Source organism: Oncorhynchus kisutch, linkage group LG23 (genome assembly GCF_002021735.2).
Source record: "Oncorhynchus kisutch isolate 150728-3 linkage group LG23, Okis_V2, whole genome shotgun sequence".
Classification (NCBI taxonomy): Eukaryota; Metazoa; Chordata; class Actinopteri; order Salmoniformes; family Salmonidae; genus Oncorhynchus; species Oncorhynchus kisutch.
Window position 1 is genome coordinate 43,116,198 of NC_034196.2, and position 22,246 is coordinate 43,138,443.

General features: G+C 46.8%; 1 protein-coding gene across 4 annotated transcripts in view; it reads left to right on the forward strand.

Annotated features, from left to right (window-relative positions):
- The window catches only part of LOC109867880 (ras-specific guanine nucleotide-releasing factor RalGPS1), a 274,063-nt gene extending 252,303 nt beyond the window's left edge, over positions 1-21,760 (forward strand). For 3 of the 4 annotated variants that reach the window (XM_031803280.1, XM_020457186.2, XM_031803281.1), the window contains 9 exons: positions 7,652-7,781; positions 8,436-8,584; positions 11,316-11,364; positions 12,088-12,168; positions 14,128-14,233; positions 16,228-16,320; positions 16,741-16,846; positions 19,549-19,640; positions 19,893-21,760. In XM_031803280.1, the coding sequence (XP_031659140.1) occupies positions 7,652-7,781; positions 8,436-8,584; positions 11,316-11,364; positions 12,088-12,168; positions 14,128-14,233; positions 16,228-16,320; positions 16,741-16,846; positions 19,549-19,640; positions 19,893-19,922 (836 nt within the window). In that variant the 3' untranslated portion in view covers positions 19,923-21,760. The remainder of the gene's footprint in view (positions 1-7,651; positions 7,782-8,435; positions 8,585-11,315; positions 11,365-12,087; positions 12,169-14,127; positions 14,234-16,227; positions 16,321-16,740; positions 16,847-19,548; positions 19,641-19,892) is intronic. The other variant, XM_031803282.1, reaches the window with a different exon arrangement.
- Positions 21,761-22,246: the final 486 nt, after the last annotated feature.

Below are 22,246 nucleotides of genomic sequence, written 5' to 3' on the forward strand. Positions count from 1 at the left end.
TTGAACACTCCACTAACTGGCCCTCACACAGAGGGTATTATGTTGAACACTCCACTAACTGGCCCTCACACAGTGTATTATGTTGAACACTCCACTAACTGGCCCTCACACACTGTATTATGTTGAACACTCTACTAACTGGCCCTCACACCGTGTATTATGTTGAACACTCCACTAACTGGCTCTCACACAGTGTATTATATTGAACACTCCACTAACTGGCCCTCACACAGTGTATTATATTGAACAGTCCACTAACTGGCCCTCACAGTGTATTATATTGAACCCTCCACTAACTGGCCCTCACACAGAGGGTATTATGTTGAACACTCCACTAACTGGCCCTCAAACAGAGTATTATGTTGAACCCTCCACTAACTGGCCCTCACACAGAGGGTATTATGTTGAACACTCCACTAACTGGCCCTCATTGTGACTTCTACTGAAGCTGTGTTTCCAGAGAACGTTCTCAAATAACAGACAGACATCGGACGTATTTGGAGACGAGAGACTCAGCCAAGGCCTAAGCACATGCCTCTCATTAACACGCTGCTACAGCCAGTTAGCCTCCACCACAAGAGGAAAACGTATAAGAGACACACGGGAAGTCCACATAGTCCCCTTGGGTCTGCCTAAAACCAGCTGACCGTCCAGACCGACTACGGTCCCCATGCGGCCACAGTAGAGTTTACGAGTTGAAGACGGAGCCGGGTACACGTGGCAAGGCATGCCTTCAGGATAACTTGTTAGACTGAGCGCTGCCCACACAGAAGCAGCTCTTCAAGTCTTAATTTGGGCAGTTGTAGGAAGTAGATTGCTCCATGATGTGGAATCTGGATTTATTGTCCTTTATGTAACGTAGGCTGCTACTTCTACAAGTGAATCTTTGCTTCGACCTGGTGTCCCTGGTTTCATAGAATTTCTCAAAGGTTGCCTTGACTTTTTTTCACAGTTTGTTACATTTCAGCCTTATTCTAAAATGGATTCATTTTATTTTATTTTATCCTCAGCACTCTTAACACAATACCCTATAATGACAGTGAAAACAGGTTTTTAGAGATTTTTGCAAATGTATTCAAAATAAAAAGCAGAATTACCTTATTTACATAAGTATTCAGCCTCTTTGCTATGAGACTGGAAATTGAGCTCAGGTGCATCCTGTTTACATTGATCATCCTTGAGATGTTTCTACAACTTGATTGGAGTCCACCTGTGGTAAATTCAGTTGATTGGACCTGATTTGGAAAGGCACACACATGTCTATATAAGGTCCCTGAGTTGACAGTGCATGTCAGAGCAAAAACCAAGCTATGGGGGGGGTCAAAGGAATTGTCCGTAGACCTCCGAGACAGGTTTGTTCGAGGCACAGATCTGGGAAACATAAGTGGCATTGTTTAAAGTGGCTAGTGATGCATGTATTACATCAATATGGCAAGATACCCTACATTACTCATCTCATATGTATATACTGTATGTAAACATTATATTAAGTGGCATAGTTTAAAGTGGCTAGTGATACATTTATTACATCAAGATGCAGTAGATGGTATAGGGTACAGTATATACATATGAGATGAGTAATGTAGGGTATGTAAACATTATATTAAGTGGCATTGTTTAAAGTGGCTAGTGATACATTTTTCCATCAATTTTTCCATATTTAAAGTGGCTGGAGTTGAGTCAGTGTGTTGGCAGCAGTCACTCAATGTTAGTGATGGCTGTTTAACAGTCTGATGGCCTTGAGATAGAAGCTGTTTTTCAGTCTCTCGGTCCCAGCTTTGATGCACCTGTACTGACCTCGCCTTCTGGATGATAGCGGGGTAAACAGGCAGTGGCTCGGGCGGTTGTTGTCCTTGATGATCTTTATGGCCTTCCTGTGACATCGGGTGGTGTAGGTGTCCTGGAGGGCAGGTAGTTTGCCCCCAGTGATGCGTTGTGCAGACCTCACTACCATCTGGAGAGCCTTACGGATGTGGGCGGAGCAGTTGCCGTACCAAGCGGTGATACAGCCCGACAGGATGCTCTCGATTGTGCATCTGTAACAGTTTGTGAGTGTTTTAGGTGACAAGCCGAGTCTCTTCAGCCTCCTGAGGTTGAAGAAGCGCTGCTGCGCCCTCTTCACCACGCTGTCTGTGTGGGTGGAGCAGTTCAGTTTGTCTGTGATGTGTACGTCGAGGAACATAAAACTTTCCACCTTCTCCACTACTGTCCTGTCGATGTGGATAGGGGGGCTGCTCCCTCTGCTGTTTCCTGAAGTCCACGATCATCTCCTTTGTTTTGTTGACGTTGAGTGTGAGGTTATTTTCTTGACACCACACTCCGGGGACACTCACTTCCTCCTTGTAGACCGTCTCGTCGTTGTTGGAAATCAAGCCTACCACTGTAGTGTCGTCTGCAAACTTGATGATTGAGATGGACGCGTGCATGGCCACTCAGTCGTGGGTGAACAGGGAGTACAGGAGAGAGCTCAGAACACTGGGGCCCCAGTGTTGAGGATCCGCGGGGTGGAGATGTTGTTACCTACCCTCACAACCTGGGGGCGGCCTGTCAGGAAGTCCAGTACCCAGTTGCACAGGGCGGGGTCGAGACCCAGGGTCTCGAGCTTGATGATGAGTATTCACCATCACAGCATTCTCACATAGGTATTCCTCTTGTCCAGATGGGTTAGGGCAGTGTGCAGTGTGGTTGCGATTGCGTCGTCTGTGGACCTATTTGGGCGGTAAGCAAATTGGAGTGGGTCTAGGGTGTCAGGTAGGGTCCTTGACTAGTCTCTCAAAGCACATCATGATGACGGAAGTGAGTGCTACGGGGCGGTAGTCGTTTAGCTCAGTTACCTTAGCTTTCTTGGGAACGGGAACAATGGTGGCCCTCTTGAAGCGTGTGGGAACAGCAGACTAGTATAAGGATTGATTGAATATGTCCGTAAACACACCAGTCAGCTGGTCTGCGCATGCTCTGAGGATGCGGCTGGGGATGCCGTCTGAGTCTGCAGCCTTGCGAGGGTTAACACATTTAAATGTTTTACTCACGTTGGCTGCAGGAAAGGAGAGTCCGCAGGTTTTGGTAGCGAGTCGTGTCAGTGGCACTGTATTGTCCTCAAAGCGAGCAAAGAAGTTGTTTAGTCTGTCTGGGAGCAAGACATCCGGGTCCGCGACGGGGCTGGTTTTCGTTTTGTAATCCGTGATTGACGGTAGACCCTGCCACATACCTCTTGTGTCTGAGCCGTTGAATTGTGACTCTGCTTTCTCTCTATACTGACGCTTAGCTTGTTTGATTGCCTTGCGGAGGGAATAGCTACACTGTTTGTATTCGATCATGTTTCCGGTCACCTTGCCCTGGTTAAAAACACTGGTTCGCGCTTTCAGTTTTGCGCGAATGCTGCCATCAATCCACGGTTTCTGGTTTGGGAATGTTTTAATATTTGCTGTTGGTACGACACCCCCGATGCACTTCCTAATAAACTCGCTCACCGAATCAGCGTATTTGTGAATGTTGTTGTTTGACGCAATGCGGAACATATCCCAATCCACGTGATCGAAGCAATCTTGAAGGGTGGAATCAGATTGATCGGACCAGCGTTGAACAGACCTGAGCGCGGGAGCTTCCTGTTTTAGTCTCTGTCTATAGGCTGGGAGCAACAAAATGGAGTCGTGGTCAGCATTTCCAAAAGGAGGGCGGGGGAGGGCTTTATATGCGTCGCGGAAGTTAGAATAACAATGATCCAGGGTTTTACCAGCCCTGGTAGCACTATTAATATGCTGATAGAATTTAGGGAGTCTTGTTTTCAGATTAGCCTTGTTAAAATCCCCAGCTACAATGAATGCAGCCTCAGGATATGTGGTTTCCAGTTTGCATAGAGTCAAATACAGTTCGTTCAGTGCCGTCGATGTGTCTGCTTGGGGGGGAATATATGCGGCTGTGATTATAATTGAAGAGAATTCTCTTGGTAGATAATGCGGTCGACATTTGATTGTGAGGAATTCTAAGTCAGGTGAACAGAAGAACTTGAGTTCCTGTATGTTGTTATGATCACACCACGTCTCGTGAATCATAAGGCATACCACCCCCCGCCCCTCTTCTTACCACTCTTCCTACTCCCTACTGGCTCGATGCGTGAAGAAACCAGCTGGCTGTACCGACTCCGATAGCTTGTCTCGAGTAAGCCATGTTTCCATGAAACAAAGAACGTTACAGTCCCCAAGAACACATTGACCTCCATCATTCTTAAATGGAAGATGTTTGGAACCACAAAGACTCTTCCTAGAGCTGGCCACCTGGCCAAACTGAGCAATCGGGGGAAAAGTGCCTTGGTCAGGGAGATGACCAAGAACCTGATGGTCACTCTGACAGAGCTCCAGAGTTCCTCTGTGGAGATGGGGTTCCTTCTGGAAGGTTCTCCCAACTCCTCAACACTCTACCATAAAGGCCTGATTGGTGGAGAGACCAGACGGAAGCCAATCCTCAGTAAAAGGCACATGACAGCCCACTTGGAGTTTGCCAAAAAGCATGTAAAGGACTCTGACCCTGAAAAACAAGATTCTCTGGTCTGATTAAACCAAGATTGAACTCTTTGGTCTGAAAGCCAAGCGTCATGTCTGGAGGAAACCTGGCACCATCCCTACTGTGAAGCATGGTGGTGGCAGCATCATGTTGTGGGGATGTTTTTCAGAGGCAGGGACTGGGAGACTAGTCAGGATTGAGGCAAAAATGAACAGAGCGAAGTACAGATCCTTGATGAAAACCTACTCCAGAACTCTCAGGACCTAAGAATGGGGTGAAGGTTCACCTTCAAACAGGACAACACCCTAAGCACACAGCCAAGACAACGCAGGAGTGTCTTTGGGACAAGTCTCTGAATGTCCTTGAGTGGCCCAGCCAGAGCCCGGACTTGAACCCGATCGAACATCTCTGGAGAGATCTGAAAATAGCTGTGCAGCAACGCTCCCCATCCAACCTGACAGAGCTTGAGGGGATCTGCAGAGAAGAATGGGAGACACTCCCTTCATTATGGGTCAGTTATCTCTGTGTAGCCATACACCCTTTACTTGAAGTCTTACGTTGGCCATATGACAAGCAGGAGACCGGTATTGTCTATGGCAGGAGAATAGTGTGTGTGTGTGTGTGTGTGTGTGTGTTGTGGCTGATTTGAATGTGTTCTACCGATTTGCAGGAACAGACTTCCAACATGAAAGACTAGCTAAGTGGGGTACGTTAACATGTGTTCCAACATGCCTTGATGGGATGTGTTATAGAACCGCCAAACGGGCGCCATTACACCCAATTGACAGCATCCCCCACAGTATTTAGGCTTTTTACCGTGCAGCAATGACCGAGCAGCCATCAGGGATCACCATGTCATACATGTTCAGTGACGTGTTCAGTAGTTTATACAGTATTCTACTTAATGATGAAATGACTCCTGACATATTACGTCATTCATGAAGAATCGCTTAGACCAGTACCTGATTCACACTCCCGTTCGGACCAGTACCTGATTCACACTCTCGTTCGGACCAGTACCTGATTCACACTCCCGTTCGGACCAGTACCTGATTCACACTCCCGTTCGGACCAGTACCTGATTCACACACCCGTTCGTACCAGTACCTGATTCACACACCCGTTCGGACCAGTACCTGATTCACACTCCCGTTCGGAACAGTACCTGATTCACACTCCCGTTCGGACCAGTACCTGATTCACACTCCCGTTCGAACCAGTACCTGATTCACACTCCCGTTCGGACCAGTACCTGATTCACACTCCCGTTCGGACCAGTACCTGATTCACATACTCGTTCCGATTGCATCACACTGTGCTGGGGTTTATTAATTTGGCCCTAATACCAAGTTCAGCTGCAGGTACTTAGTCAAGACCAGTTAGCCTTTAAAAAGGAAATATAATGGGCCACACATGGAGAGCATTTAGCTCATTTAGCTGTGGGTCGGGAAGTATTTATTGACAAACATAGCGTGGGAGGAAGGAAGGCTCTCATTTGTTGCTGCAGTTTGTTTACCATGGAATGTCATTAGAACCAGTAGGAGACGTAGCGAGATGAAATTTACCATGAAAACATCATTAGAACCATTAGGAGAAGTAGCAAGATGAGATTTACCATGAAAACTTCATTAGAACCGGTAGGAGACGTAGCGAGATGAGATGCCCTCGACGAGCTGCGTGGTGGTAAACCCAGAACCCTTCTCTACATGAACACGGGCCATTAAGGTTTCACTATGACAGCCTGTGTCTAGACCTCTTTACTCCTCCAGACAGACTGATTGGCCAAAGACACATACAGTGGGGAGAACAAGTATTTGATACACTGCCGATTTTGCAGGTTTTCCTACTTACAAAGCATGTAGAGGTCTGTAATTTTTATCATAGTTACACTTCAACTGTGAGAGACAGAATCTAAAACAAAAATATAAGTAATGAATTAGCATTTTATTGCATGACATAAGTATTTGATCACCTACCAACCAGTAAGAATTCCAGCTCTCACAGACTATAATGCTTATGTCATGCAATAAAATGCTAAATTAATTACTTAAAAATGAATTGTATACTTGTTCTCCCCAATGTATATGGCTCTGTGATTGGTCATTGTTTTTCTCTCATCTTTGCGTGAGACATGGCCTATCCCCAAGTCTAGGTACTGGAATCAAGACCAAAGTGGGCCGTGGAGTCGACACCGACCCCTCAGTTTCGGATCAATAAAAATCTTCGTCACTGAAAATCACAAGAATTGGGAGAAGTCCAGTCTTTTAAGGATGGTTTCGCTTCGCTCATTGACTTTGAACCATGTTCTCATAAATTAAGTTCCAACAGCATATATTGTTGGCCATTTATCGTCCTTGTTTTGTAAATGTAAAACAGGCTCAAGTGTGTGTGGAGGTCTTCCCGACTGCAGTGCTGAGTTTAATCTGGTGATTTCATGACTAATTGAATGGTCCCCAGTGGGCTTAGTGCGAAGCGCCACACAGAGGGGGAACCGAGACTTGAGTCATAGGTTCCACTGGCAGAGAAAGCACATGGCAACACCACATGCCCTCGCCAAGCCCACAAACCTAGCAAGAGTGAAAACGTGGATAGGCTCATTATACAGCTGTTATCATACATGCGGGTACATGGAAGGATACACTCATCACATGTGGATAGAGGCTAATTAAAACAGCAAACATGTCTATGTGTTCAAACTACAACCCACTGACCCCACCTAGTGGGCAGATTCTGAATAACGTCAATGGTCTCTGCTCAGCACACTGGACTACAGTAGTTCAATCTAAAGATACACAGTCTTTGAAATGGTTTGCGTGCAGCACCCACAGATGATCTAGCCTTAGTCTTCTAGCACATACAGCCATCAATCATTTCATGAATGGAGTTAATTTACCAGATTCCAGGGTCAGAAGGTCAAATGGCAAGGGTTTCTGAGATTTGTTGTCTGCTCTTTTGAACTGAGAGCAGAGTACCTAACAACCAGTGGTGTTTTTGTCCCATGTCTCAGGTTCAGTGGGGTGGGGGTGTATCGGATAGTGTTGAGAACCATTTCCTGTTTTCCTGTTTTAATGACCAATGATGGAGACTAGAGGGATTCTGACTTGTAGGAATCATTTTTACTGAGGGCCTCTCGTTTTGCTCCTCCTCTCAGGTCCGTCTGATGTGTCTGCCTCTGTGAGGTACAACTACCGGAGACCCACCTGTCCCGACGCCTCGGTGATGGTGCACATGCCCACGCCTCCCCCCTCTCGCCACAGGAAGAGCCATAGCCTGGGCAACAAGTGAGTGCCTGTGTACAGAGTACTTGTGTTTCAGTGTCACTGAATATAATAAGATATCGCAGTACGTCTCCAATAGAGTGCAATGATTTGCCACATCACTATCATCTTTTCTCCTCCCTCTGTTACTCTCCCTCTGATACTCTCTCTCTCCCTCTGTTACTCTCCCTCTGATACTCTCTCTCTCCCTCTGTTTCTCTCCCTCTGATACTCTCTCTCTCTCCCTCTGTTACTCTCCCTCTGTTACTCTCCCTCTTACTCTCCCTCTTACTCTCCCTCTTACTCTCCCTCTGTTACTCTCGCTCTGTTACTCTCGCTCTGTTACTCTCGCTCTGTTACTCTCCCTCTGTCACTCTCCCTCTGTTACTCTCTCTCTCCCTCTGTTACTCTCTCTCTCCCTCTGTTACTCTCTTTCTCCCTCTGATACTCTCTCTCTCCCTCTGTCACTCTCCCTCTGTTACTCTCTCTCTCCCTCTGTTACTCTCTTTCTCCCTCTGATACTCTCTCTCTCCCTCTGTCACTCTCCCTCTGTTACTCTCTCTCTCTCTCTGTCACTCTCCCTCTGTTACTTACTCTCTCCCTCTGTTACTCTCCATGTGTCACTCTCCCTCTCTCTCTCCACTCTCTCTCCCCCTGACTCTCTCCATCTTCCCCTAGTATGATGGCGTACGGCATGGTGGAGAGTAAGAGCGCCACGTTCCCCATTGAGAAGCCACGCCACCTGTTGGATGACAGCTTCCTGGAGTCCCAGAGCCCAGCTCGAAATGACCCACATAGCATGGCCATATCTAACGGCATGTCTTTAGGTACCCCCCCCCCCCCACACCTCATACAACCTCAACACCACATGTTGAAATGTCCACAAAGCCTCACTTTTTAATTGCACTTTTCTTGAAGTCTTGTCTGTAAAATCTAAAAAAGTTTAACCGGTTAAACTGTAAAGTCTCCATAGCAGGGTATGCAGTCACCGAGTTAAATCTATATTTAAATCTGTCCTTACTCCAGGCTTTTCTTCTAGGCCTATCTTTTGGATTAAATTTCCCTCTGGGGGGGGGGGGGGGGGGGTCTGATGCAAACTTTGTATTGATGCAAACACTTAGTTTAATGTAATGATGGTTCACTCCAAAGTCTAAGTTTGTCCGACATTTGTCCAGAACTCAAATGAGTCTAATGGGTCTAACCAAGACCAAAGCCAGTGGAAAGAATAGACCCATGTCTGGTTTATAGAAATGTGTGTGTTTATACCACACAGGATCAAACACCACAGCAGAGTCACACGTGAAAGAATGAGTACTAGTATCATCATCTCAGCGCATGAGCCGTCAATGTAGTCCCTGGTTCGAATCCTGGCTGCATCACATCCGGACGTGATTGGGAGTCCCGTTGCCCCAGCGTCGTCCGCGTTTGGCCGGGGTAGGGCCGTCATTGCAAATAAGAATTCACGCGTACCTGGTGCTGGCCGTGTCGTCCCTACCGTGGTGCTGGCCGTGTCGTCCCTACCGCGGTGCTGGCCGTGTCGTCCCTACCGCGGTGCTGGCCGTGTCGACCCTACTGCGGTGCTGGCCGTGTCGACCCTACTGCGGTGCTGGCCGTGTCGACCCTACTGCGGTGCTGGCCGTGTCGACCCTACTGCGGTGCTGGCCGTGTCGACCCTACTGCGGTGCTGGCCGTGTCGACCCTACTGCGGTGCTGGCCGTGTCGACCCTACTGCGGTGCTGGCCGTGTCGACCCTACTGCGGTGCTGGCCGTGTCGACCCTACTGCGGTGCTGGCCGCGTCGTCCCTACCGCGGTGCTGGCCGTGTGGTGCTGGCCGTATCGACCCTACCGCGGTGCTGGCAGTGTGGTGCTGGCCGTGTCGTCCCTACCGCGGTGCTGGCCATGTCGTCCCTACTGTGGTGCTGGCCATGTGGTGCTGGCCATGTCGACCCTACCGCGGTGCTGGCCGTGTCGACCCTACCGCGGTGCTGGCCGTGTCGACCCTACCGCGGTGCTGGCCGTGTCGACCCTACCGCGGTGCTGGCCGTGTCGTCCCTACCGCGGTGCTGGCCGTGTCGTCCCTACCGCGGTGCTGGCCGTGTCGACCCTACCGCGGTGCTGGCCGTGTCGACCCTACCGCGGTGCTGGCCGTGTCGACCCTACTGCGGTGCTGGCCGTGTCGACCCTACTGCGGTGCTGGCCGTGTCGACCCTACCGCGGTGCTGGCCGTGTGGTGCTGGCCGTGTCGACCCTACCGCGGTGCTGGCAGTGTGGTGCTGGCCGTGTCGTCCCTACCGCGGTGCTGGCCATGTCGTCCCTACTGTGGTGCTGGCCATGTGGTGCTGGCCATGTCGACCCTACCTCGGTGCTGGCCATGTGGTGCTGGCCATGTCGACCCTACCGCGGTGCTGGCCGTGTCGTCCCTACCGCGGTGCTGGCCATGTCGTCCCTACCGCGGTGCTGGCCGTGTCGTCTCTACCGCGGTGCTGGTCGTGTCGACCCTACTGCGCTGCTGGCCGTGTCGTCCCTACCGCGGTGCTGGCCGTGTGGTGCTGGCCGTGTCGACCCTACCGCGGTGCTGGCAGTGTGGTGCTGGCCGTGTCGTCCCTACCGCGGTGCTGGCCATGTCGTCCCTACTGTGGTGCTGGCCATGTGGTGCTGGCCATGTCAACCCTACCGCGGTGCTGGCCGTGTGGTGCTGGCCATGTCGACCTTACCGCGGTGCTGGCAGTGTGGTGCTGGCCGTGTCGTCCCTACCGCGGTGCTGGCCATGTCGTCCCTACTGTGGTGCTGGCCATGTGGTGCTGGCCATGTCGACCCTACCGCGGTGCTGGCCATGTGGTGCTGGCCATGTCGACCCTACCGTGGTGCTGGCAGTGTGGTGCTGGCCATGTCGACCCTACTGCGGTGCTGGCCATGTCGTCACTACCGCGGTGCTGGCCATGTCGACCCTACTGCGGTGCTGGCCATGTCGACCCTACTGCGGTGCTGGCCATGTCGACCCTACTGCGGTGCTGGCCATGTCGACCCTACCGCGGTGCTGGCCATGTCGTCACTACCGCGGTGCTGGCCATGTCGTCACTACCGCGGTGCTGGCCATGTCGACCCTACTGCGGTGCTGGCCATGTCGACCCTACTGCGGTGCTGGCCATGTCGACCCTACTGCGGTGCTGGCCATGTCGACCCTACTGCGGTGCTGGCCATGTCGACCCTACTGCGGTGCTGGCCATGTCGACCCTACTGTGGTGCTGGCCATGTCGACCCTACTGCGGTGCTGGCCATGTGGTGCTGGCCATGTCGACCCTACTGCTCTCTCACTATACAGGCTTCCTCTTGCACCTGCTTCAGAAGCTCCCCAATTTTTACTGTTTGCTCGGGTTCGTCATCAACCGAGTGTAGTTGACGGCAGTGTGGACTCATCTGAATATGTCTGACAAACATTGATTTTGGAGTGAACTTTACACGCTGTGTAATGCTCAGAATATGAGTATTGGGTAGTGTGAGTTTGCCAGTTAGCAGTGTCTGCCCGTGACAGCAGTGTTTCCCTGTCTCCCCTGTAGGCAGCAGTGAAAGCTCATTCGGCGAGGAACTCTCACCAGGGATGGAAAGGTTGGTACCATCTGACGTTTAGTTTTTTTAAACATGGCAACCTAACCCAGCACTTAACCTTATACCATTCCTTTTTTGCTATCACTTTGAAATGGGTCACTATTTGCACACTATTAGTGAATGACGTAGTCATAGATAAGCAGACATACGTACAATGTGCCGATTTTGAACTGTACCTCGTTGAATGATTTACTAATAGTGTATACGTAGTTGCTCATGTTTATCATCTCAAAGGGATTTACAAGCCTGATATTAACGTTGCACCCTGTTTTAAAATTGTTGCAAAATGAGTTGTCTGAGCGTGTCAAGTCGACCTCGCTGAATAAAACTCACTAAGGAACGATATCATTGGTTCTAAATGTCCCAGCGTTGAGTGTCGACCAACATTCTCATGTGATCTCGGTTTTTCATCGTCCGACAAGAAGTGTAAATTATTCTCAACCCGATTTTTCTCGTCTTTTAATTCCAATCACTGATTGGGGTCAAATACACTGCGCTTCACTTAGCTTTGGGGATTATTTAATTGGTTTCATTGTACTATTGTTCAAAACTAAATCACGTATTTTACATATTTGTCCCAGGTCTGGTTTAAACATCAGAACTATTAGGTACACTTGTGAGAAAGTGTGTGTGGGGGAGGGGGGGGGGGGGGGGGGGTGTATTGTAAACCAAATAGCAGTGACCCTCCTGGCAACTCAGACTGACTATTGACAATGTGCACAGGGGACGCATGTATGCCACACTGGGCCCCAACTGGAAGGTCCCTCTACGTAATTCACCTCGGAGCCACAGCTATGTTTACAGGTACAGTGGTGGTGGTGGGGTCGGGTTATGTCACATGTTCTAGGGTCATAGGTCATTCATCACCGGGAAAAGAAGGGTGGGGGGGGGGGGTCACGCGGTCACCTCTTGTCACTGCATGCAGCGTCCGTCTCACTCAGTCTCTTCACACTGTTGGTGGAAGTTGCCCCTAACCCCTGGTCTACGGTCAGTTTATTCACAGGTTTAATAGTTAAAGGGGAAGTTCGCTATTTTACAATTTGATGTTAGATGGTTTCCTCGCCCTGCTAGTAGTTTATGGGCCGGGAGAAACTGGAATCCATGGTCCGGTTTAACTTTAAACAGCACAACAAACTGGCCACTGCTAGCTTAAAAATGTATGGGCATGACAGGGATATTCTTTTCACGTACTCCGCATGGTTTTAAGATGGCGCAGGCTGAAGTTTGTAGTGGCTGTTTACAGAAAAACAAACTACGGATTACATTTTCTCTTTGCGCGTAGACACGTTTTAGGAACTATCTCAGCGTTATATTGTATCATCCTGAACTTCCCCTTTAAGGTTGGGGTTTCAGGGGTTGTGGTTTGGAAAGATGTAGCTTGGAGCAGGGGAAACTTCTACCCAGGGGCTTCCTTCCTTCCTTCTGTATATCACCATCACAGACTTTTGAGTCCCTCGTCTCCACACTCCAAGGGGAAAGGGACAAAGGACCTGGACAAATGCTACATAGTTCCTTGACTCTTGTCTTTTGGGATGGTGTTTTTGATTTCCTTTTACTTTGGGGACCTTTGACCCTAAGCTGTCTGTTTGTCTTCGGGGGAGGGTGTTTCACAGAGAATTTAAAATGAGAACCATTGTGGCGAGAGGAGAATGCTTCTTCAGGGTTCTCATGGAAAATGTTCTACTGTAATTTCTACATTATTACCATGCACTCATTGACGGAGACTGGGCCAAATCCTAACTTTTTAAAATTATATATATATTTTTTTTTTACAAATGTTCATATGTGCGACTCTTCCACTGATATCAATGCACACTGTTTACACAAGACCTTGAAGGTATGCACATATTATCTCAAGTTAGCTTTTTTCCCCCCATTGTTCCAATGTCAACTCTCTGCTACAGAGGGATCAGAACGGGGTCAAGATCAGGCTAACGTTTATCGTCATCAGCTTGTCCCCTTTTGGTTGGCATGGCGATCCCATGCGTCACCTTCTTCCATAATCCCTAGAAAGTCTGAATAGCTAAATCGCCTATAAAAACAGTGGGCAAAATTGGTTGGAATTACATAATTCCTGTTCTATACTAATTATATAAGGAAGGTCTCATTTTTGAACGTGTATAACAACACGTCTTTAAAGTCGTTATTTGGTTATCTGACCAGATATCTAAAATAAGAGGTCTTTCCCTGATGTCTCGATAATGTAATGAAGACATATTTTTTCGGGTCTTAATCTGGTTCCCTGACCACTTTACAACATAACAATGACGTAATTATGACGTTCCCGGCCTAATTTTGCCCGCTGGGTTACCTACTGTTCTCCCCTCTCCTGGTCTGGTTTATTAAGACTGAGAGTTTCAGAATAGCCTTCCTTTGGTCATGCCCCTTGTTCTACTCTCAACTTTAGTGGAACTTAGTAAAAATATATATATATATATATAAAAATAAAAAAAATTAAAAGCATGCAAGCCCCAATTCACATCTGTCACATCCTGTTATTACACAACACCATATCTGATCATTTTGAGGAGCTCTGCCAAAGAGACAAGGGGGGGTGTCAGAGACCTATATACCCTTTTCACACTATCATGTTCTGGTTATATGGTTAGTTCCAGAACATTTCCAGTGAATATGATGGATGCAAAACCAAGTACGGCTTGGTTCAGTAGTGTGAAAAGGGTACTAGAGAAGCCACGGTCTACAACTGTTCATACAACTTTGGTTTTGACCCTTTCCCCCCCCCCATCCTCATCCCTCTCCCAGCCCCTCGGGTGCCAACCCGTGCCACGGGTGCAGCGAGGTGGGCAGTGTTACTATCGAGGGGCCCCTTCGGAGGAAGACACTGCTGAAAGAGGGCCGAAAACCCAAGGTAAGGAGGGGTGTGTTTTCTGTCTGACTCCTGGTCCATGGTAAGGAGGGATGTTTCCACTGTCTGATTCCTGGTTCAAGGTAAGGAGGGATGTTTCCACTGTCTGACTCCTGGTCCAAGGTAAGGAGGGATGTTTCCAATGTCTGATTCCTGGTCCAAGGTAAGGAGGGAAGTTTCCAATGTCTGATTCCTGGTCCAAGGTAAGGAGGGATGTGTTTTCTGTCTGACTCCTGGTCCATGGTAAGGAGGGATGTTTCCACTGTCTGATTCCTGGTTCAAGGTAAGGAGGGATGTTTCCACTGTCTGACTCCTGGTCCAAGGTAAGGAGGGATGTTTCCAAAGTCTGATTCCTGGTCCAAGGTAAGGAGGGAAGTTTCCAATGTCTGATTCCTGGTCCAAGGTAAGGAGGGATGTGTTTTCTGTCTGACTCCTGGTCCATGGTAAGGAGGGATGTGTTTTCTGTCTGACTCCTGGTCCAAGGTAAGGAGGGATGCGTTTTCTGTCTGACTCCTGGTCCATGGTAAGGAGGGATGTTTCCACTGTCTGACTCCTGGTCCAAGGTAAGGAGGGATGTGTTTTCAGTCTGACTCCTGGTCCAAGGTAAGGAGGGATGTGTTTTCTGTCTGACTCCTGGTCCATGGTAAGGAGGGATGTGTTTTCTGTCTGACTCCTGGTCCATGGTAAGGAGGGATGTTTCCACTGTCTGACTCCTGGTCCAAGGTAAGGAGGGATGTGTTTTCTGTCTGACTCCTGGTCCATGGTAAGGAGGGATGTGTTTTCTGTCTGACTCCTGGTCCATGGTAAGGAGGGATGTGTTTTCTGTCTGACTCCTGGTCCATGGTAAGGAGGGATGTTTCCACTGTCTGACTCCTGGTCCATGGTAAGGAGGGATGTTTCCACTGTCTGACTCCTGGTCCATGGTAAGGAGGGATGTGTTTTCTGTCTGACTCCTGGCCCATGGTAAGGAGGGATGTGTTTTCTGTCTGACTCCTGGTCCATGGTAAGGAGGGATGTTTCCACTGTCTGACTCCTGGTCCAAGGTAAGGAGGGATGTGTTTTCAGTCTGACTCCTGGTCCAAGGTAAGGAGGGATGTGTTTTCTGTCTGACTCCTGGTCCATGGTAAGGAGGGATGTGTTTTCTGTCTGACTCCTGGTCCATGGTAAGGAGGGATGTTTCCACTGTCTGACTCCTGGCCCATGGTAAGGAGGGATGTTTCCACTGTCTGACTCCTGGTCCAAGGTAAGGAGGGATGTGTTTTCTGTCTGACTCCTGGTCCAAGGTAAGGAGGGATGTGTTTTCTGTCTGACTCCTGGTCCAAGGTAAGGAGGGATGTGTTTTCTGTCTGACTCCTGGTCCATGGTAAGGAGGGATGTTTCCACTGTCTGACTCCTGGTCCAAGGTAAGGAGGGATGTGTTTTCTGTCTGACTCCTGGTCCAAGGTAAGGAGGGATGTGTTTTCTGTCTGACTCCTGGTCCAAGGTAAGGAGGGATGTTTCCACTGTCTGACTCCTGGTCCAAGGTAAGGAGGGATGTGTTTTCTGTCTGACTCCTGGTCCAAGGTAAGGAGGGATGTTTCCACTGTCTGACTCCTGGTCCATGGTAAGGAGGGATGTTTCCACTGTCTGACTCCTGGTCCAAGGTAAGGAGGGATGTGTTTTCTGTCTGACTCCTGGTCCAAGGTAAGGAGGGATGTTTCCACTGTCTGACTCCTGGTCCATGGTAAGGAGGGATGTGCTTTCTGTCTGACTCCTGGTCCAAGGTAAGGAGGGATGTGTTTTCTGTCTGACTCCTGGTCCAAGGTAAGGAGGGATGTGTTTTCTGTCTGACTCCTGGTCCAAGTTGTTGCTTCTCGTTCCTCCTTTTCTCTATTAGTTGAATGTTGTCTTACTGTTATACCATACTGTAGTGATCAAAGAACAAGTTGTTCATTGTAAGTTATTCTTATAGTCAACACTGTCGTGTGTGTGTGTGTGTGTGTGTGATTGTTCTCCAGTTGTCATCGTGGACACGCTTTTGGATAACTCTGTCTGGTTCGACGCTGACGTTCTACGGGGCCAAAGCCTTGAGGGCCTCCGAGAGGAAGCATGTGAGTGAGACCGTTGGCGTATTCACTAGGAAGCAAATGGACGGAACGGGGAGGGACTATGTTGAACTAGTCCAATAAGACACTTCAGTTTTTGTTGCCCAACGTTTTCAGTTGCAAAATGTTTTGCTACGGGTGTGCACTAATGAATACACTCCTGAAGAACCTGTCTACTGATGGTGTTTTCTCTCAACACCAACTAAATAGTGGTCCTAATGGTCACAATGTTCAGTTTACTAGAATGAAATGTAGGGAAAACAATGTTCAGTTTACTAGAATGTAATGTAGGGAAAACAATTGATGAGTAGCAAATAAATAAATGTGAGTAAAAGTGGAAAAATACATTTTCCAAACAAACGCCGTCCTCTAGAGGCAGAAGGCTGTGTTGTTTTCATTACTCACTTCATCACATCTTCTCTGCAGTACAAATCTTCAGCCTGTAAGAAGGTGTGTGTAACGGGCTGGATGGTTGTCCTGCCTGACGACCCGGCTCGACCGAACATCTTCCACCTCAACGACCCGGATAAAGGTTAGACTTGGAGACCAATTTTTTGGAATGTTGTTCAGGAGAAATTGTATTAGTTAAAAATATTTTTTTCCCCCAAAACATTTGGCAGACAATATACAGTAGCTCAGTATTTTGTATTATTTATTTTATACTTGTCTTTAACAAGGGATCCAATCATTCTGGATGTGACTGTATATTAATATATTTGTTGATCCCAGGACATATTGCTGGATGTCTGAGGCATATAAGGGTTTTCTAGCGCACATTTATTCAAAAGGCACTCACACATCTGAGTAATCTAATTTGCAGGTGGCAACAGTTGAACAAGATGAAGGAAAAAGGAAACTGCACACTGCTCTTGATAGCATCACTGCTCTTGATAGCATCACTGCTCTTGATAGCATCACTGCTCTTGATAGCATCACTGCTCTTGATAGCATCACTGCTCTTGATAGCATCACTGCTCTTGATAGCATCACTGCTCTTGATAGCATCACTGCTCTTGATAGCATCACTGATATTTAATAAGCTTTACGTATCGGCCACACGGCCTTCGTCAGAGCTTTTGGGATAAAAAAAAAAAAGTTGCACCATTATGTGGACCTGGCCCCTCCCACTTCCGTTCGACACATCGAAGGGGGTTGGAGGCAAAGGAAAAATAAATAAGTGCTACCAAATATAACAATATGCATTTTATAAATATCACAAAAGTGTATGAATGAGGCGTATTAAACACGTCTGTAAAATCTCAATGAGGACATAGCAAGTTTTCATTAGTCATAGGGTACATCATACGAAAATAATAATCTACAAGAGACACATATTTCATGTTTAAATTCATAACATAACATACATAGGCATTTCATCATTAAGTCCTTTAGGAAATAATGTCTGGAGGGCGAAAATCCCAAAACAGTCCCTTTAACTCAGAGTATCATTAATATCTCCTCCCCTGTCTGACATCTTAACTTTCTCTATGCAACAAAATCTAAAGGTAGAAATGTCATGCTTCAGGTCATTGAAATGTACAGCGACTGGATAATCTGTTTGAGAGAGCGGGTGGTTTTACCGACATAACAGAGCCCACATAGACATTTAATAATGTTTAAACACTTTATCATGTTGTTGCACTGTGCGCATCCTCTGCATCCCTAGCTACCATTTTTGCGAAAAGTGGGAGGTTGTGGTCAAGAAACACTGGCATATTTTATCATCGGATCCAGCTTTGCCGGCTGAATTTAAATATCCACCACGTATTGTGTATAGGAGAGGTCGCAATTTTTACGCAATAAATTGGTTCATGCCAACTGCCAGCCACAAAATAAAATTAGCCAAGATCTTTTACGCCCTCTACCAAATGGTAGCTATAAATGCAGAGGAATGCGCACAGTGCAACAACATGATAAAGTCAATATTTCTGTCACCCGCACACAGGAACACAGTTCCAAATAAATTACGTTATTACATTCCACCACCCATGTTATCTACATTATTACGTTCCACCACCCATGTTACCTACATTATTACGTGTTCCACCACCCATGTTACCTACATTATTACGTGTTCCACCACCCATGTTATTTACATTACTACGCGTTCCACCACCATGTTACCTACATTATTACGTGTTCCACCACCATGTTACCTACATTATTACGTGTTCCACCACCCATGTTATCTACATTATTACGTGTTCCACCACCCATGTTATTTACATTACTACGCGTTCCACCACCCATGTTATCTACATTATTACGTGTTCCACCACCCATGTTATCTACATTATTACGTGTTCCACCACCCATGTTATTTACATTACTACGCGTTCCACCACCCATGTTATCTACATTATTACGTGGTCCACCACCCATGTTATCTACATTATTACGTGTTCCACCACCCATGTTACCTACATTATTACGTGTTCCACCACCCATGTTATCTACATTATTACGTGTTCCACCACCCATGTTATTTACATTACTACGCGTTCCACCACCCATGTTATCTACATTATTACGTGTTCCACCACCCATGTTATCTACATTATTACGTGTTCCACCACCCATGTTATCTACATTATTACGTGTTCCACCACCCATGTTATCTACATTATTACGTGTTTTACCACCCATGTTATTTACATTATTACGCGTTCCACCACCATGTTACCTACATTATTACGTGTTCCACCACCATGTTACCTACATTATTACGTGTTCCACCACCATGTTACCTACATTATTACGTGTTTTACCACCCATGTTACCTACATTATTACGCGTTCCACCACCATGTTACCTACATTATTACGTGTTCCACCACCCATGTTATCTACATTATTACGTGTTCCACCACCCATGTTACCTACATTATTACGTGTTCCACCACCATGTTACCTACATTATTACGTGTTCCACCACCATGTTACCTACATTATTACGTGTTCCACCACCATGTTATTTACATTATTAAATGTCTATGTGGGCTCTGTTATGTCGGTAAAACCACCAGCTCTCTCAAACAGATTATCCAGTCGCTGTACATTTCAATGACCTGAAGCATGACATTTCTACCTTTATTAGATTTTGTGGCATAGAGAAAGTTAAGATGTCAGACAGGGGAGGTGATATTAATGATACTCTCGGTCTGACCTTAATTAGCTCAAGCAAATGGTTCGGTTGTTTTAGGTCAAACTCCAAAGCCCTCTTGTTGCTTCACAGGTAATGTTTACAAGTTCCAGACGGGATCCAGATTCTCTGCAATCATCTGGCACAAAAACCTGGAAGAGGCTTGCAGGAGCTGTAGACCTCAGGTAATGTTGTCTTTTATAATCGATTTGAATTGATTCCAATTATTGATTCTTTCAATATATCAATTCAATGGTAGTATATGCATTTTTTTTTTTTATAATTGAGGATGACACCAAAAATTAAATGACTGAAGTTATTTTTTCTTTCAATCTCTTGGGGAAAATGTGCCATTTCATTCTGACCACAGCTGTCAATCACCTAAGTCCTTATTGCTTCATTAATGTACTTAATGTACTCTGCTTGTGCCTTAACAGATACCAACCAACCTAATGTCATTTGAGTAATGGACAACCAGTCAGCTTGCCCAGTGGGGAGTTAGTGCCAAGCCCTTTTCTATGGGAGTCTAACAAACTCTGATAAAATGGTGGAACGGAGGAATTGGTTGGAATCCTATGAAATGAGTGGTGAGGAAGTGTAGAAGTGTGTGTGTGTCTGATTCTACAGACTGGGGCAGATGCTCTTTACCACTGGGGACACACACACACACACAGCAGCGTTTTAGCCAAGGACTACGTGCGATGTCTCTCTTTCCAGAGAAAGGAAAACAAATATGTAAAGCCCCTGTTTCGTGTCAAAGCTTTCTCGCTTGTCGTCGTTTGTTCCGCTGCTATAAACGTTCTGAGCAAGCTCATATTTCTTTGGCCCATGTTGGGTTTTGCTTAGAAGAAAGGATTTTAAAAAATACCTGTAAATGCACAAAGTGTTAAGAGACTGTGATAAGGGGGCTCGGGGACCAGTGACTTGGGCCCTTGGAGTATCAGCACTGCCATGGCCCCCTAACTATTTGAGCCAATGTTTCAGACCACTGTTGACTGGACACTTTGCAAAACACACGCTAGATTGATGCTCATTGTCGACCCTGGTCCCTGCGTCAGGCAGCGGACTGATACTCATCGTCGACCCTGGTCCTTGCATCAGGCAGTGGACTGATACTCATCGTCGACCCTGGTCCTTGCGTCAGGCAGTGGACTGATACTCATCGTCGACCCTGGTCCTTGCGTCAGGCAGCGGACTGATGCTCATCGTCGACCCTGGTCCTTGCGTCAGGCAGCGGACTGATGCTCATCGTCGACCCTGGTCCTTGCGTCAGGCAGCGGACTGATACTCATCGTCGACCCTGGTCCTTGCATCAGGCAGTGGACTTTACAGCAGAAGTCATGACTCATTGAGTTTTCAAATAAGGGAGAAAGGACTTGGCTTTCTGAACAACTAGTTATTTAACATACAAAGGCTCAGTCAAACCTGAACCACCCCCTGCTCAGCCAAACCTGAACCACCCCCTGCTCAGTCAAACCACACTATTTATTATAGCCATACAAACAATGTCTGCCAATTTTTTTTTACTCCAAGTAGGTTGAGCAAGAAAAGCCTTTATCACCATTCGTCATCTCATCTGAACCAATAAAGACTTTTCTACCAATCAGAAATGAAACAAACACACAGGAAGAAAAAAACGAAAAAAACTTATGTTGCACTTTTTGTCATAACATTTTAAGTTTGATTCACAACTTTATTGTCCATCAAAGGGGAAATGTATTTGGTCACTTGCAATGACATTCATCATCATCATCATCATCATAGAAAAGACATCACAGATTTTTTTTTTTTTCATTTTTTCCCTCTACTTGTATACGAACCAGCTTGAAGCTTCACTACCAGATAAAGGCTTTAGAGAAGGGTCAAGAAGACACTAGAGGGCCTCAGTTCTCTTGTGATATTAATCTGCTTGAGATTTCAGACAGTGGGATTCAGCACCATCACTGAGTTAATTGTACATATTTAAAAAAATATATATATATATTTTCGTATTTATTTTCTCTTTAGTTGTCAATGGGAAATGATGGTATGATTTCAAGGGGGACAGTTCACCCACATTACAAAATGACACCCTGTGAATAAGTTATGACAGCAATCAATGCTCTGGTTTAGTTCCCTTGGAACGGTTTTCACATGCTAACGATTTAGCAGTTGTGGCACAAATCCCATTCAAGTCATTGGACCGATATTAGCATTTTTAGCACATAATTTCCAAATTATCCAAAAGTATCTCAAATTGTTTGTGAAGCTCAGAAAAAAAGTAACTTATTGATGATTTTGAAGATGATGTACAGAAAATGCTAATATTGGTCCAATGACTTGAATGGGATTTGTGCCACAACTGCTAAATCGTTAGCATGTGGAAACCGTTCCAAGGAAACTAAACCACAGCATTGATTGCTGTCCATAGACTGCTTACAGGGTAAGGAAGCCAAATATACCATTTTGTAATTTGGGTGAACTATCCCTTTAAACGACCCACTGTAAGAATGTGGTAAGAGTGCGCGACAGGGCTCCTGAGCAGTCTAAAGCACTGCATCTCAGTGCAAGAGGCGTCACTACAGTCCCTGGTTCAAATCCAGGCTGTATCACCTCCAGTCGTAATTGGGAGTCCCATAGGCCGGCGCACAATTAGCCCAGCGTCGTCCGGGTTAGGGCTGGGGTAGGTCGTCATTGTAAAAAAAAGATTTTGTTCTTAACTGACTTGCCTAGTTACATATAAAGGATAAATAAACCAATGAGCGGTGAGGACCCTACCCTAGGGTTTACACCAACAAACCCGGGTTTCCTG